Genomic DNA, 17,215 nt, shown 5'->3' with positions numbered 1-17,215 from the left:
ATAAAAATTCTCTTGCGTGAAACAATCTTATCTTTTCATTCCTTATTAAGTAGTCCTGCTTGCATTAAATAACCTGTTCCACCCTCAAGGACATTACAAAGTAGACCAACGAGGTAGGTGTCTCTAACAAAGTGGACAGGGAGTGGACACTGCTTAAAAACTCGGAGCAGCAGTGCTGTATCTGATCCACTCGCTCATCTATGTAAAACGGACGTGTGTTTATGAACGAGGTGGCTTAAATGTCGAGGCGGATGTGTCCTCCAGGGGGCAGTCAAGCGGCGTTTGGGGCTTGTGATTGAGAGTGAGGAAGAAGACCCAACAACAAAAACAGATTTATTTGCTTTGTGAAACATTTAGGAGATATTTGAGGTAAAGTCACGCTTTTATGTGAAGTAATGAACGGTCACGGAGTTGTAGATTCACTCTGCAGCTAAATCGGACGGTTATATATAGCTATTTTACGGTGCTGACTTTGTATACATATCTACATTTGCCAAATAGCGAATTAATCACAGGTCGGAGGCGGTTATGGAGATCTGCCCGTTGTTTTAATAGTGTTTATACTCCAGTAAAGCCGTGTTTATCTCCTCCGAACAAACTCAAGTTCGTATTCGCTTGCGTCGTCTTGAAATTATCCGTTCCACCTTAAATGGTAATGCAGTGTGCTGCAACTAATGCACCGTTTAAGGTGGAACGGAGAATTCCTAAGAGTAGCGCTCTCAAAGTAAACCATGGCGGGCGAGAAACATAATAATAATAATAGGAATAATTAAATGCAGGGTAACAACAAAAAATAAGGCGTGGGAACTATATATTTAATGTCTTAAAAGGATTAACAAAGCGTGAGAATAAGACATCCTCTCTTCTTATTAAGTTGTCTTTTGTAGGCCATTCACACATTTTAAATTTAAATTGTAACCACGTCTTTGAAGGAACACTGTAATATTTTTACCTTGAAATAACAGCTTCAAAATCTTTGTGACGCTTCACTGAGCTGTAACTGGGAGAATGTACCTTTAGGAGGAGGGTAGGGAATCACCCCCCTGTCTCTCCTCTGCCTCAGAGTGTTCAGTGCAGTGTACAGTGTGTAATAATGAATTACAACAAGGGGAGCCCCAGGAGCAAAACACCCAAATCTTACCTCTTGTCCCTTTAAGCCGTTCTTCTGTCTTGTAAGTCATTCCCACGACTTATTAAAATTTTCCCTCATTTTAAGTTATTCCCGCACGTCACTAAATTATTCCAACTTAAACCGCAGGGCATCAGGATAGGAACCTACTTTTTTACTTGTGTTAGGTTTCAGCCGTTCATATTCCATCCCTTGTTTATTTTTTGTCATGTTAATTTACATGTCCTTGGTTTCTGAGCTGTTTGTGACTGGGACATGCCACTGATTTTGACATTCCTCAGTTTATTTAAATAAAAACACAAAGACAAGAATAGTATGAGAGAGAGTCATACAAACCTAAGGTCCTCTGTGGACAGACGCTGTGTTAGATCCTTGTTCGTATGTTACTCTGTACTGATACAGTTTTTGTTATTCTGCTTTTGTTCGTCTAAGGGTACATTTTTTTTGTAACTTGTCTTTTTATTTGGATAACAGTAAATATACTGCAGTGTGTATTTAGGCTACACACACTTCTGAGTATTAGTTACTGATCTACTCCTGCTGGAGGGCCGTTAGTACAGGACAGTATAATATCTGCAGTGCAGCATTAGAAGTTGAAGTGGAGAGGAGCCAAGTCCTAAATATTAAAGAAGTGGATTTTGGGACTGAAATGTTGCTGGGTTGATCTCCTTGACTGGCAGGAAAAATGGGGCTGGGGGAGTAAAGGAACAGCGCTTTCTTTTCCATCTGTAATCAATGCTGAATTGCCTTTGAGCAAGGCCTATAGCCCCAATTGTTCTCTGGGCACTATTAATGGTTGCCCAAAGCTGTGTGTGTGTGTGTGCCTATGCGCCCTCACTGCCCACAAACACTGTGTTTGAGTGTTTGTGTTCACTGCTACCTATGGGTTAAAAGCAGAGTCTTGATTCTGTTGCAGTGTTCGCTGCTTCAGTGATGTTAAAAAGCACATTTCAAACAAATGTTAACTCTGGTGTCTGTGATTTCTCAACTCTCCGCTGCAGCTCCACAGCGATGGCCGTGTTCCCAAGCTCTTTGACCGAGGAAGAGGAATCACTGCAGAAGAAATATGCAAAGTTAAAGAAAAAGGTAAAACATACGAGTAGCACTTAGTGGGACACTTTAGATAAATGATGCAGAGACTGAGGCAGGGTCATACATTTCCCGTATTTCGGCTACTATTTAGTAACTGGAAGACCGGCTTTCTAAATTTTCTAATGTTGTATCTGTTGTATATCTAAATGAGATTACTCAAATAAAGAGCTACATTAACGTAATGAATAATTGCAGCACAGATTTAACAGTGAAATATAGTTTTTGACTGATTGCCAGTTGTGTCTGTATCTCTGGTGCCTGAAGGCAGAGCAGTTTCACTGCAGGAGACGATGCTCAAGCACTGGCTTTTAATATTCAAGCATTGTCCAGACAAGAATGTTTACTTTAGAAAAACTGAGCTGTATTATCTTCTATCCTAATTCATAAAGAACTAATGCAGATCTTCTGTGTTTCTCCCTTTATGACAGAAAAAGGCCCTGTTGGCACTTAAGAAGCAGAGCTCCAGCAATCAGACCAGCCAGGCTGGACTTAAACGCAGTATGTTTCTCTCCCCTTCACTATTTGACGTGTTTTAAAAGGGGATTCAGTCCATTTTCAGCATGTGCACAGGGCAGTGTTTAAATCATTAGATAGACAGTGATAGGAACCAGGGGTCACAATGTCTGCAGCACAAATGTAGTCATTTTAATTAGTATCCAAATGGACCAAGGAACCAATACATCCTTATGAGTTTTTGTATGGAACCTATCGTCGCTGTCTAATTAAAAACATGTTTCTCGATTTTCAGTTTACGGTGGTGCAGCAGGTAGTGTTGCATTCACACAGCTCCAGGGGCCTGGAGGTTGTGGGTTCAATTCCCGCTCCGGGTGACTGTCTGTGAGGAGTGTGGTGTGTTCTCCCTGTGTCTGCGTGGGTTTCCTCCGGGTGACTGTCTGTGAGGAGTGTGGTGTGTTCTCCCTGTGTCTGCGTGGGTTTCCTCCGGGTGACTATCTGTCTGTGAGGAGTGTGGTGTGTTCTCCCTGTGTCTGCGTGGGTTTCCTCCGGGTGACTGTCTGTGAGGAGTGTGGTGTGTTCTCCCTGTGTCTGCGTGGGTTTCCTCCGGGTGACTGTCTGTGAGGAGTGTGGTGTGTTCTCCCTGTGTCTGCGTGGGTTTCCTCCGGGTGACTGTCTGTGAGGAGTGTGGTGTGTTCTCCCTGTGTCCGCGTGGGTTTCCTCCGGGTGCTCCGGTTTCCTCCCACAGTCCAAAAACACACGCTGGTAGGTGGATTGGCAACTCAAAAATGTCCGTAGGTGTGTGAGTGAATGTGTGTGTGTGTGTTGCCCTGTGAAGGACTGGCGCCCCCTCCTGGGTGTATTCCCGCCTTGCACCCAATGATTCCAGGTAGGCTCTGGACCCACCGCGACCCTGAACTGGATAAGGGTTACAGATAATGAATGAATGAATGAATGAATACATAATTCGAACACAGTGGCTGTCCTTCACATTGTGTGAAAATGGCATAATAAATGAACCAATAGAAATGCTCCAACATTGACTGGAAATGATACGTTGACCTCCATTGAAATTTAGGATTTTTTTTTTCCTTCTCCTGTAAAGTTAATATTTTGGGAGATGCGTGTTTTTATTTGGACAGCAACAATACTCAGAAACATAGTAATAATAAATAGGATATTAATTTGAGAGAATACTTTCTCTTTGAGCACTGTTCCTGTCTCCAAGAATGTGTACAAAAATAAACTTATAAAAGCATTCTTCTAACTATTTAATAAAACTCTTCAGATGTCTGTCACAATCCTGTTGTCAGCACTGAACAATTTACGTATTCAGAAATGTTGAGAAACATTGGTGGAATTCTCTCTAAAGCAGCTGCGTGTTTAATAACGCAGTGATAATTAAAAACACATAGTTTTTCATTGAATAAACATCATCAGATGGAGTATCAGCAAGTGAGGTCTGTGGGCCAAAAAGGAACTAAGTGTTTGAAGAATGTCTGATTGGGTTTTGTTTTTGAAAAGCCTTGTCAGATCAGCCTGTGGTGGACACAGCGACGGCCACTGAACAGGCCAAAATGCTCATCAAATCCGGAGCGATTAGTGCCATCAAATCAGAGAACAAGAACTCCGGCTTCAAGAGGTCCAGAACACTTGAGGGGAAGTTAAAGGTAAGCCTTCACATTAGCTTCTAACAGCCAACGTTTGTCCCTACTATTCACTGCCACCGCGCTTATAATGTGGTGTATAATGATTTCGTAAACTGACCGAATAAAATCATAATTAAATACTCCATATTTTATTTTATGTCAGGATCCAGAGAAAGGCCCGGTTCCAGCATTCCTTCCGTTCCAGAGAAGTGTATCCACAGACGAGGAGCCTGCTGAGGTACTGCTGATCACCGCAGATAAAAGTTACACTGTCTGTGTTAACCCATAACATGCTTTTATCTGTGCCCCCAAAGCTTAGTAAAATGTTCATTCTCCTTTTACAGTCTGCTAAACGATCTCACCGAAAGTCTCTGTATGAGAGGTAAGCTCCAGGGAAACCGGATCAGTGGGGAAACTTACACATGCGTCAGGACTTGTGTGCTATAATCCACCTGCTCTCTTCCCTCTGCAGTTTTGTCAGCTCTGGAGAGCGCTCTCGAGATGAAGAGGATGGAGGAGGGTTGCCGCCCAGCCGTGAATTTGACCGCGATCGTGAAAGAGAGCAGGACAGAGACCGAGAGCGAGAGAGAGAGCGAGACCATGAAAGAGACAGAGAGCGAGATCGGGAGAGGGAGAGGGACCGCGACCGTGAATGGAGCCGCGACAGAGAGAGAGACCGAGAACGGGAGAGAGACAGAGATAGGAGCCGGGACCGAGAGAGAGACAGAGAGAGGGACCGAGAGAGGGACCGAGAAAGAGAGGGAACTTTCAGGCGTAAATACTGTCTAAACTCACTAGCCGTTTTATCAGAAACACCTGTCCTATACACTGATCAGTGATGACATTTATATGTCCTCGTTTCTGTACTGACTACAGTTCTGTTTGAACAGCTCCACTGACCATGCAGAAGCATTTGTAGGACTACTGTTATAAACTGTAGTCCGTCTGTTGCTCTGCATACTTGGCTTCCAGTGCCCACAGGATGCTGAGAATGATTCCCCAGCCAAATAATAATACCTACCCTACCCAGGTTGAAAGGAGGCTAACAAAGTATGCAGAGCAACGGATGTACTGCAGTCTTTAATTGTACAACTACAAGTTGCTCCTGTATGATCAGTGGAGCTGAGAAAATGGGTAGTGAGTGTAGAAACAAGGACAGTGACAGTCTCCACCAGGTGTAGTTACAGGGGGGTCAACCCAGGTTTCAAATTCCTAATGGTTTGCTTTCTACGTATTTAGATGATACACTGCTGATTGTCTGTCTCCTGTGTGGATGCTCAGGTTCAGACTCGTACCCGGAGCGGCGGAGCGTGAGGAAGGGAAACACGGTGTATGTGTACGGTGCAGGGCTGGTGGAAGACAGTCTGCGGACGGCTTTCTCTCAGCACGGCACCATCATCGACCTCTCCATGGATTCACCGCGCAAGTAGGAGTCTGAGTTTTACTGTTAGCCTGTGAATAATTAAATTGTAGAAACACTGCAGTTATTAAATAATAGTATTCATAAGTACAGTGCCTCAGGGCTGAGCCTAAGTTTATCCCAGAATGGCAGTGTCAGATTCTAGTCCAGGAATCACTGCATGTTTTCATCACTACATCCATTTATAAATTAATTACCAAGCTCTTAGGGCAAGTTTAAGACACAGATAAACTTTCACCAAGGTTGAAAACAGTTTTTAGGGCTAGTTTTCCATGGATACATTTTTTTTTTCATGTCCACAAAATTGCTTAAAGAAAAAAGGAAAAACGTTGAATTCTTTTTACGATTTATTGACTGTAACCGCACAAACCGCAGCTGTTCTTCATCTACTGTTCAGTTTCTGTGCTCAACAGAACAAGTCCCCTCTGTGCTTGTTTAAGAGTTATACAGTTACCAAATAAACATGTGAAAATTCTTTTTCTATCTCCTCCTTTTCTCTTTCAAGCTGTGCCTTTGTCACATTTGAGAAGATGGAGTCAGCAGATCAGGCTGTAGCAGAGGTGAGTCCGCTGGGAGAACACACCAAACTCCTCACAGACAGTCACCCGGAGGAAACCCACGCAGACACAGGGAGAACACACCACACTCCTCACAGACAGTCACCCGGAGGAAACCCACGCAGACACAGGGAGAACACACCACACTCCTCACAGACAGTCACCTGGAGCTGTGTGACTGCTACACTACCTGCTGCACCACCGTGCCGCCCGTCAGATTTAAAATACCTCAATTCATAATTATTAGGTTTTTGCAACGACACGAGTCGTTATATTCAACTTAGTTAACCTTTTTAAAATCAGTGAAGATTAGTAAAAATATTCCAGAGCCTGTTATGTGGCTTGGCTCTAAAGCACTTTGAGCTTTTTGTATGAAAGGCTGTTATAATATCACTTAGGTTACTTCACTAAACAATTGGATTCATTTTAGTTAAACATGCTGACAAGGTTTAGATGCTGTGGTTTGTAAATGAGCTTGTAATATATTTGTATTCCTCGTACAGCTTAATGGTGTCACAGTGGGAGACGTTACTATCAAAGTCAGTATCGCCAGGAAGCAGCCAATGTTGGATGCAGCTACAGGAAAATCTGTGTGGGCTTCCCTGGGTGAGTTACAGCACCGAGCAAAGACATGGACATGCAACTTACTGTTTATTCTTGGATTAAGCTGTTCAACTTTGTTCCTTGTCTATCTTTCAGCCGTTCAAAACAGCGCCAAGGGTTCGTACAGAGATAAACGGAATCAAGTCGTTTACAGCGAAGATTTCCTCTGAGGAGTTTATTTGGAGATGAAGACTAAATGTTTGGACTCTGTGTGAAGTGTTTGAATTTTTTTTTGTTATGTATCACATTTTTCAATTGAGTCCAAGTCTTTTTGACTTGGGTCCAAGCTTTTTCCACTCCTTAATGTAGCTGATCAGCTCATCTCTCCTTTGCTTCATGGCACTCAATTAAAATTTGTCATTACAACGTTTGGCATCAGTGGTGTCTGGCCATAATTTGGTACAAGAGCGCTAATGGTTTTACATATGGCATTCACAGCCGGAGACTGGCAGCTGAACAATTTAAAAAAGAAAAAATTGGACGTTCTTCTATAACCGGTGGAGGAAAAACTAGGGTGTAGATGTGTCTGGGCAGAGACGACAGACTTCTTGCAAAAGAGCACATATGACCATTGTCAATTCCTTAGAGACATGAAAAATCACAACATGGTGAGCGTACTCTGGCCAACAAATAATTGAATTACCACAAAAGTCTATTACCCCGACTGGAACCCCATGGAGCAGCATTTCATTTGCTACAAAATGTTTCAAGCAGGAACTAAAATCAGAGCGTCACCAGAGGAGATGATTGTGTCTGTGGATCATATACTTCACGTTTTAAAAAAACAGACAACAAGGAACAAACTCATCACTACAAAGTTCCTGGTGAGTTATTAACTTGTTTATTGATTTGCCACAGTGGCTAGTTACTGAATACATAAACATACACAGCAATTAAACTGACACAGAATTTGTTCTTGTTTTTCCCCCCACAGTGAGGTCTGTTTACATAGTGTTTCCTAAATAGTTCAGCGATGAGGCACAGATTTACATGACCAGCTCCCTAAATAGTGAGAGCATGGCCTCATCAACATCACTGAACTGACCTACGGAGCCAGGGTCAGATCCTGACACCCAAATGCCTGTCCCATGCAAACTTCAGACCTGTGAGAGCGAGACGTTCCACTTAAGTATACATGTGGACTTGAAGCAGTTGGTTCAGGACTAGGGCATGCCTCAGAGATACAGGTTGAGCAGATCCTGACCTGGCATGCATGTGATTTCGGTCTTGAGAAAGGTAGAAAAAGTTCTAATTGTTCTGCTGTGGTACTACAAACTGTTTACATGAGTGTGATTTAGCGTTTATCGTTCAGCACAGTGTGTCTCTTACGACTGATAAAGCCGAGGTGTGGATTACATTTGGCAAGTGCATGAGGGCTGCACAATATTGTCGTCATGTACAGGCCTTCCGCAAAAGCCAGGCTTTATTAATAAACTTTCCCAGTGCGTCTATACAGACGTGTGCAAATGTTTGAATACGATCTAATTACGGACTTTCCTATTTATTTGTGGAGTTAAATAATAAAAAAATATATAAAAACCTGCTGTAACATTTGCACCAGCCACATTTTTTAAAATTTAAATTCAGCTGCCGTTCAGCACACACAGTAACAAGGCTGCTCTTTGTAGCGCAGTGTTCTCCATAAAAATGTGTTGGGTTTTCAATTAGAAAATCAACAAAATGGGGTCCCTAACACTTTGCACACGACATAGTAACATTCCTTTACAATTTATTGTAACACACACGCACCTGTGACCATATTGTGCAGTCCTAATAAAAAGGAATTGTCTAAGCACTTTGTGTCAGGATCTTCCCTTTAAACCTCAACACAAGGAGGCACAAGAGACCTCAGAAATCTATCAGTCCCTCTCTAAGGCTACTTTATATTTCCAGCTAAGCTCTAAGTCACCTTAAACCTCTCCTACCACACCTTGCCCAGTCTCCCTCTGGATCTCCATGTAGTTCTGAGCGGTGGTCTTGCCATGCTGCTCCTTCAGGTGGCGCCGGAGTGCGGGTTTGTGCGCGAAGCATACGTGGCAGAAGGCGCAGACGTGCGGTCGCTCTCCACTGTGCATGTTCATGTGGTCGCACAGCGTGGACTTCTGCGTGAAGGTCTTGTGGCACAGTGGGCAGGTGTGGAGCTTGGCCGTGCGGTGGACCACCATGTGGCGGCTGAGGTTGGAGGAGTGGCTGAAGTGCTTTCCGCAGCACGGACACACGTACAGCAGATGCGTGGAGCGCGAGTGGACGGCGAGGTCCTGCACGGAGGAGAAGGCCAGGCCGCAGTGCTCGCAGGCTACAGTCCCCGTGACGCAGGACGTGGACCCTACCACGGCCACAGAGTCGTCTCCTCTGCCTTCCTCGTCTGTGGGTAGCCCCACGACTCCTATGTCTTCATCTGTGCCAGAGCCGTCCATGTGAAAGTCTCCCGGGGCCGAGTCCGTTCCTGGGATGTTTTCCGCACCTTCTGGGTGCTGGTACTCTACTGGCAGTGTCCCGTCTGTAAGAGCCTGGGCTGTGAGGTATTCTGAAGCAATGCTCGCTGCGAAATTCCCCATAATTTCATCGGAAGTGGGGAAACGCCAGGCCTGCTGAAAGTTCCCCATAGGCCTTCGGTCGTGGAAGGTGTAGCGCCTTCTGTGTTTAAAGCCCCGCCCCCTGCCTCTCCTCGGCTCCCCGTACCTCCGCCTCCAGTAGCGTACTCCAGGCCTCTGGCTGCTTCCCGCCGCCCCGCCGTCGTCCCTGCCCTGCTCCTCTCCTCTCACCTGCAGCCCCATCAAATCCATTGCCTCCCTGGCCTGCTCCCGGATATCAGCATCTTCCTCAGGGTCTCGGTGGTCATCTTTGATGTGCACCTGGTGGAAGATGTTGAAGTCATTCCTAGCCTCTTCATCCTGAATACATCCAGAGGGGTCCGGCGCTCTGACCTGTAAACACATTAAAATAAGTCAATCGCTTATAAAAACCTGAACACAAAATCCTAAACTGTACTTCTATCCACACTCCCTTCAAATGGGGCATGGCTTCTCCAATCTGTGGCGTACACGACTGAACCAAACCCTTCAGAAATAAGTTAAACAAACATTAGCACAGGAGTAAATTTGTTGGCTGCAGGATGTGGCGAAGGGAGTGAAGGAACAGGGCTGTCTTCCTGGGCTCTGGGGTGGCTGCCCAACACTCTGGGGGTGTGTGTACTCACTGCCCCCAAATTCACTAGTGTGTGTGTGTGTGTGTGTGGCATGGATGGGTTAAATGCAGAAGCACAACTTCCTCGTGCAATGACAATAAAATTAATTTAATTTAAGTGTTAAATTTCAGTCCCCAGCCCTTGTCGCTGGATCATTAAGGCATTATTAAAGTGTGGTGAACATTAAATGCAAATGAATTTACCTGCCGCATGGACAAATCCTCATCATCTCCGTGATGCATGACCTGGCCTTCCAAACCAGCCACCTGGGGTTCCTCCTCTGAGCTGTGAGGCTGCAGCGATGAGGCGTGCTCAGAAGAAGCTGAGGCACTTCCACTCACAATCACTGGAATGGACTGGGAATCCTCTCCTTTCATTGTCTGAGGGAGTGCAAATTGATGAATAAAGACAGAAGATGACAAATTAAGAAGTGACAAACTGACAGAAGAAATTCTATACAACAAGTCAATGTAGTTTTTTTAAAAATATTTTTACACTCTGGGCTGAAGCGAATGCCCCATCACAGTACTGCCATCACATGTCCTATGCCCATCTCCAGTCCTAGCAAACCAAAGCAGTTTAGCATCCTGCCTCACTGAGCATGACTACTTCTAATCATCGGCTAATTATCATGGCTTTCATGAGATCAGGGAAAAATGCTAATTCAATAACGTTGATAACAGATCTCAATGTGACAGGCCAACTCCTGGTTTCTAGAGTCAGAGGTTCTGAAATGAAAATGAGACATCCTTAAAAGGTGCATCAGTTCTTCATAAGCAGTCAGAGGAACAGAGGATGGAGGATGCTTCCAGAGTGAGAACACACAAGGGCATTTTGTTTTGAGCTCAGAGGTATTAATAAGAGCTCACCTAAAATACAGATTTTGTGTGCACTTTGGTGTACAGATTTTTTAATATTTATCATTATCAGTTGTAATATTGGAGGTGTTCCGGGCATGTCCAACGGGGAGGAGGCCCCGGGGCAGACCAAGAACACGCTGGAGAGACTACATGTCTCGACTGGCCTGGGAACACCTCGGTATACCCACGGAGGAGCGGGAGGCGGTGGCTGGGGAGAGGGAGGTCTGGGTTTCTTTGTTCCGAATGCTTCCTCCATGACCTGGACCCGGATAAGCAGTGGATAATGGATGGATGGATGGATGGATGGAGTTACAATACTGTATAGCTTTGTTACCTCTTTCACTACTGAGTGCCTTGTTAACCCTTTGCTGCTGTAACACTGAGGGACAATTGAAGTATCGTCTAACCTTATTGTATGTAAAATGAAGCGCACACTCACTCCTAGTGGATTGTCGTTCTTGGGTTGCAGATACCGGCTCAGCGCTCCCCTGCATTTCTCCACCACGTGCTCCATTTGGAGGTAGCTGGCTGCAGTCAGGTAATTTACAATCTCTTTGGCGCTAAACTGCAGAATGCCTGTGTAACAGGACTGCAGGAGCTCTCGCATCACTGTAGAGCTGTGCAGCACTGACACCTGCTGGATAGATTAAAGGGCAAAGAACAAAGACAGCAAGGAAGAAAGTTTATCTATGTTTTTTTCTCTCTCTCTCTCTCTCTCTCCAATATAACCAATGCTCCACAATCCAGTCATCGCCTGTTTCAAATACAACAAAATAAAGAGCTCAACACACTTAGCGGGGAAGAGTATTAGTCCAATTTTGTTAAGTAAACTACGCTGAGTGACGTGTTGGAGTGCCATACTAAGAACACAGAAGGACGGACGCCTTCTTGAATTCACAACCGAAGACGGCTGTGGCATGACTGGGGACATCCCTGTTTTTTCTATTTTTAATGACAATGAAAACCACAGATAATAGATTACCTCAATAAATAACAAGAACTGGAAAACTACAATAGTATCACCCATCGTAGTACCTGTAATTCTGCTGAGGGATTCAACAGGAACTGGTCCCTGAGAAAGGAGGAGCAGGCTGCCAGCACCACTTTATGACCACGGAACATCCTCTTGCCTCCTGCCATGATGGTGATGTCGCAGAAGTGCAGCTGCTCTCGTAGAGAGTTCATGTTCCTCAGGGCAATGTCGCCATGCCCCGGTAAACGGAAACACACCATATCCATCTCTGAGCAACAGGAAACAAAGTCAGTAACGAACTCCAGCAGCACAGTAGAGGGTTCAGGGATCCTCAGTGTTTAGAATATCAGCAAAGGTGCGTGCATCGAAGGTGCAGTAATTCTTGACCGAGTTGTTAATAGTGGAGCTGGGTGTAGCCTTAAAATTTATTTATGATCAAATCTATACAGCAGGTTATGACCGCAGGCTAAATAATAGACAAGATGTAATAATCATGTCATAATAATAATGTGTCTCTCTGCAACAACAGCTTTGTGCTCCAACAGGTCTAACAGGACACAGTAGTTAGGAGTCTCACTATCTCTACCTCTTTTAATAGATTTAATATTTTAGAAACTGCGTGTACTGGCTTCGACATCAGCGCTGACATATAACCCACGTAAATACATTTCAGACACCAGCCAAAGCTCAAAATCCCTTACTCCCATACACATTCCTGATACAAGTTGGGTACTGAACACTGATGAGCGATACACTGTTTCTACAGAACTAAACACCGGGTTTAAGCCACAGAAACTGAAATGCAACATCTGGTCATCAGTGACAGTAAATACAGGAACCGCTGTTAAATAACAGTGCTACATGATCATATGATGTTAATACTTCTCCCAGAGTTTCAGAACAGGGCTCTACTTTAAAGAATCACACATTAGGAAATAATCAAGGTTGGATCATCAGGATCAGAGCCTCATAGTGTTCACATTGGCGCAGACTGAATTAATACTGCAGATACAGTCTCAGCCACATGTCCTTGGAAATTCAGGCATTTTTCTTCTTTTCACACGCAGAAGTAAGAGCTATGGACTGGTGACATCCCTCCAATACAATAAGGAATGGGAGTGAGTTAAGGTGTGGGAACAAGATATATAAACATCAGGTTCCCACAACATAAGTAGTTCCCCTGCATTAAACTTCTTGTTCCTATGCAATTTAAAGTAGCGTCAATTCTTTTTAATTTTTTGTTACTGCTAGTGACATCAATTCAAAAATATGATTTATGAACAGCTTAAATACGTTTAGGAATAAGACATTTAAAACCACACTAAATATCTCCTTCCCACGAAAACCTCGTGGACACGGATTCAGAAGCTTGTAGAGTGTTTGATATTAAGCAAATATTAGAAACTAAACTTCAGGCGGATTCAGTGCTCTACGGAATATTCAGTTCCACCTTAAATAACGCGGCTGCTCCACACTGGCGCCTCGTAACCGCTGCATCGGTTAAAGCCGTTTAAGGTGGAGCGTAAAATTCCAATAAAAAGCCAACTTCAGCCCCTCAGTAATAACAATCAGAACAGGGTTAAGATGAGGTTAGCGGCTGGTTTTTCTCGCCAAGGGTCTGCTTTAAGGCTGACAGTGCAGCTGGAGTTTGGATCAAACTAAACCGTATAGAAATAGAAACTTTACTCTAAACGGAGTCCTAAAAGCTTATAAATTAAAGATGAAAGTGAGGAGCTGCTAGCTTGAGTCTGCAGCTAACGGCAGGGTCCATTGTCCCTGTGTTACCCATGTAGGCTCTCCCCAGGCGCTGCTGTAGCTGTTTGGTTTTTCGACCCTCCGTTTTTTGTAACTCACCTCAGGCGCTCGAATAACCTCTCAGACTCCGAAAACAAAACCAATCTCCGACACAAAGCTGAATTCCCTCCGCCGCGCCACTGTTTACTTCCCCATCGCAGCACTACGGCGGCCGGGTTGAGACTGGGACTAGGACTCAATTCCGACAGCTGTTGCAAAGGGAAACTCCACCGCCTTCGCAAATTTCCTGGATAACTAACATTAAATCACCAAAACATTAAATCAGAATGTTGATGTGAAACTAGGGAAGTTGTTGATGGAAACTTGATGTCTGCAGAGTTCAATGTTGAAAGAATTACAAACCAATTTCCATAAAATGTTAGGACATTATATAAAATGCAGTAAAAACAAGAAAGTGTGATTTGTTCATCTTCTAAAACAAATAAAAAAAAAACATTATTTATTTTCACTGAACAACTTGAGTTTATATTGTACATATATACAGATTTATTATTTGATGCCTGCATCACACTCAAAAAAGGTGGGACAAGCAAAATAAGAGTGATTATTGTAGGACAAGGCCAGATACCACTGCTGAATGTACTTAACCTTTGGGCATGAAAAAACGGTCACAATAATGCTCAGGAGTACTTAGGAAAACACTTAGAAGAGTCTGCCACTGCATCAAGAAATGCAACCTGAAACTGTTTTCCCAAGAGAAAGCCATACATCTGTGCAGAACCGTGTCTTTATGTTTTGTAGGTGTACTTGGATTTTAGAGAGCCATCATGGTGTCATCTATTCCTGGGAAGTGTATGGTTATTTCAGCAAGGCCTCATTCTGTATCTTTTACAACAGCGTGGTATTACTGACACACAGAGCGTGACTGACCTTCCTGCCGTCTAGTCCTGACTGTTGAGCAGCGAAAACAGGCAAAAAAAATTCACTTGAAAAACTGAAACAATTAGTATCCTCGATTTCTAAATTATTAAAACATGGTAAACATCTCCATCTCAACTTTAATTTGAAGCGTGTTCAAAGCAGACATCAAGTTAATGGGGAACAGGTGGTGTCACTGTCACAGCTCCAGGGACCTGGAGGTTGTGGGCTTGAGTTCTGCACCAGGTGACTGTCTGTGAGGAGTGTGGTGTGTTCTCCCTGTGTCTGCGTAGGTTTCCTCCGGGTGACTGTCGGTGAGGAGTGTGGTGTGTTCTCTCTGTGTCTGCGTGGGTTTCCTCCGGGTGACTGTCTGTGAGGAGTGTGGTGTGTTCTCCCTGTGTCTGCGTAGGTTTCCTCCGGGTGACTGTCTGTGAGGAGTGTGGTGTGTTCTCCCCGTGTCTGCGTAGGTTTCCTCCGGGTGACTGTCTGTGAGGAGTGTGGTGTGTTCTCTCTGTGTCTGCGTGGGTTTCCTCCGGGTGACTGACTGTGAGCAGTGTGGTGTGTTCTCATTGTGTCTGCGTGGGTTTCCTCCGGGTGACTGTCTGTGAGGAGTGTGGTGTGTTCTCCCTGTGTCTGTGTGGGTTTCCTCCGGGTGACTGTCTGTGAGGAGTGTGGTGTGTTCTCCCTGTGTCTGTGTGGGTTTCCTCCGGGTGACTGTCTGTGAGGAGTGTGGTGTGTTCTCCCTGTGTCTGCGTGGGTTTCCTCCAGGTGACTGTCTGTGAGGAGTGTGGTGTGTTCTCTCTGTGTCTGTGTGGGTTTCCTCCGGGTGACTGTCTGTGAGGAGTGTGGTGTGTTCTCCCTGTGTCTGCGTGGGTTTCCTCCAGGTGACTGTCTGTGAGGAGTGTGGTGTGTTCTCTCTGTGTCTGCGTGGGTTTCCTCCGGGTGACTGTCTGTGAGGAGTGTGGTGTGTTCTCTCTGTGTCTGTGTGGGTTTCCTCCGGGTGACTGTCTGTGAGGAGTGTGGTGTGTTCTCTCTGTGTCTGTGTGGGTTTCCTCCGGGTGACTGTCTGTGAGGAGTGTGGTGTGTTCTCCCCGTGTCTGTGTGGGTTTCCTCCCACAGTCCAAAAACACACATTGGTAGTTGGATTGGTGACTCAAAAGTGTCCTTAAGTGTGAGTGGGTGTCATGTTTTTAAGGACTGGTGCCCCACTGTAACCCTGAACTGGATACAGACAGTTCGCTTACAGACAACGAATGAAAAATCAAGTTAGTCAGTGACAACATAGGAAATATTTTGTGTATTTTCCAATTAAATAAAGCTAAAAAAACTGAAAACTCATTTGTTTTTAAAACCTTTATTTGAAATTTCCTCGTGGTAGGCTGATACTTGAAAGACGTTTAAAAAAAAATTACAAGGAACGTTTTTAGAATTCCCCTTAGAACTTTAATTATTTCTGCATAATTACACCCCCAGAGTTGCAAAGTCTTTCAGAATCCTCTTTTAAAAGTGAAATATTTTTATAGAATCTTAACTTGGACTTTTTGGGGAAGCAGGGATTTTTTATATCCTGTGGATGCTTGCAAAAATGGACATTTAATTTTTCCAGAATAGTGGATAATCCAGTGTCCAGTGAATCCAGACTTGCCAAATGTCTACCCAGGCATTTGCAGCTGTTCAGAAATCTGTACAGAAAAGCTGCTCAGAGCAAGAGGAAGAAACACTGGAGAGGAACCAAGACTCAAAACAGGAACCTGTCTTCCTGTTTTGTTGATGGCTCAACAAGAGCCATGAGAGATAAGAGAATGAACAAATGAATAATAAACATACAAAACAGAATACAGGGTCTATTCAAAGGGCAGAAATGTTCAGATTACTAATGCCTCTTTAAAGGTAATGAGGATTCGCTGTATGAAGACTATGAGGACATGTATGAACAGGTAAATAGGTCAGTAAAGTGAGAGAGAGTGGATGAGTTTAAATAAAGAACACAATTATAACCAAGGACAGAACCAACACAATATAATTTAGCTACGGCTTTCTGCATCAGCTGGAGTTTATTTGAAGCTGTTTAAAAGTTTAACAAGTTATTAAAAGAGGAAACAGGACCCCTAAAGGCCACACAAGACCATGTATCCCACCAAATATGTCCATGTCAGACAAACAGCTCTTTTTTCTTTGAAAGAAACAAACCTCCACTTTCACAGCCATCTTTCCACTGTGGGAAGACAACTCCACACAATGGGTTTAAATGACGTTCAGCTAGAAAGAAGCCCGCACTGAGAAAAGGGAATAGGCACAAAAGAAACCACTTAGATTCTTAGAACAAGGGAGTGTGTGTTGTGCTGGTCTGAGCGGATCACACACAGCGGTGCTTAATGGCTCCCTATTCACTATTCCCTATACTATTCACTACATAGTTCACTATTATAGAGAACTGAATGGTTTCAGACACATTATGGGTGATCTGTGGGATATCTGTTAGTGTATATAGCTCATCTGTTCCTGCACAGTTGGTGGACTGTTCTCAGTTCAGCAGACACAGAGGGCTTTTAAAACTCTAGCAGCACTGCTGTGTCTGCTCCATTAGTAGTTTGGGAATAAATAAAGGAACGAACAAGC

At 44.1% G+C, this 17,215-nt stretch overlaps 2 protein-coding genes across 3 annotated transcripts; one reads left to right on the top strand and one right to left on the bottom strand.

The window, feature by feature from the left end:
- Positions 1-217: 217 nt before the first annotated feature.
- On the top strand, positions 218-7,974 carry nelfe (negative elongation factor complex member E). Its single transcript, XM_066674201.1, has 12 exons — positions 218-369; positions 2,131-2,215; positions 2,650-2,719; positions 4,199-4,344; positions 4,487-4,561; positions 4,668-4,705; positions 4,796-5,097; positions 5,605-5,749; positions 6,249-6,303; positions 6,804-6,906; positions 7,000-7,727; positions 7,838-7,974. The coding sequence occupies exons 2-11, from the start codon at positions 2,141-2,143 to the stop codon at positions 7,071-7,073; spliced, it is 1,083 nt and encodes a 360-aa protein (XP_066530298.1). The 5' UTR covers positions 218-369; positions 2,131-2,140; the 3' UTR covers positions 7,074-7,727; positions 7,838-7,974.
- Positions 7,975-8,167: 193 nt separating this feature from the next.
- Positions 8,168-13,935, bottom strand: LOC136699470 (zinc finger and BTB domain-containing protein 12-like). Of its 2 annotated transcripts, none has more exons than XM_066674199.1 (5): positions 13,778-13,935; positions 11,986-12,191; positions 11,390-11,587; positions 10,294-10,470; positions 8,168-9,830 (listed from the first exon to the last, which is right to left on the bottom strand). In XM_066674199.1, the coding sequence occupies exons 2-5, from the start codon at positions 12,187-12,189 to the stop codon at positions 8,814-8,816; spliced, it is 1,596 nt and encodes a 531-aa protein (XP_066530296.1). In that variant the 5' UTR covers positions 12,190-12,191; positions 13,778-13,935; the 3' UTR covers positions 8,168-8,813. The 2 variants fall into 2 exon arrangements, with proteins under 2 accessions (XP_066530296.1, XP_066530297.1); XM_066674200.1 differs by having other exon boundaries at positions 11,390-11,584.
- Positions 13,936-17,215: the final 3,280 nt, after the last annotated feature.

The sequence above is a fragment of the Hoplias malabaricus genome, chromosome 6 (genome assembly GCF_029633855.1).
Source record: "Hoplias malabaricus isolate fHopMal1 chromosome 6, fHopMal1.hap1, whole genome shotgun sequence".
NCBI lineage: Eukaryota > Metazoa > Chordata > Actinopteri > Characiformes > Erythrinidae > Hoplias > Hoplias malabaricus.
The sequence above is the reverse complement of the archived record's forward strand: the minus strand, read 5'-3'. Positions and strand labels throughout refer to the sequence as shown.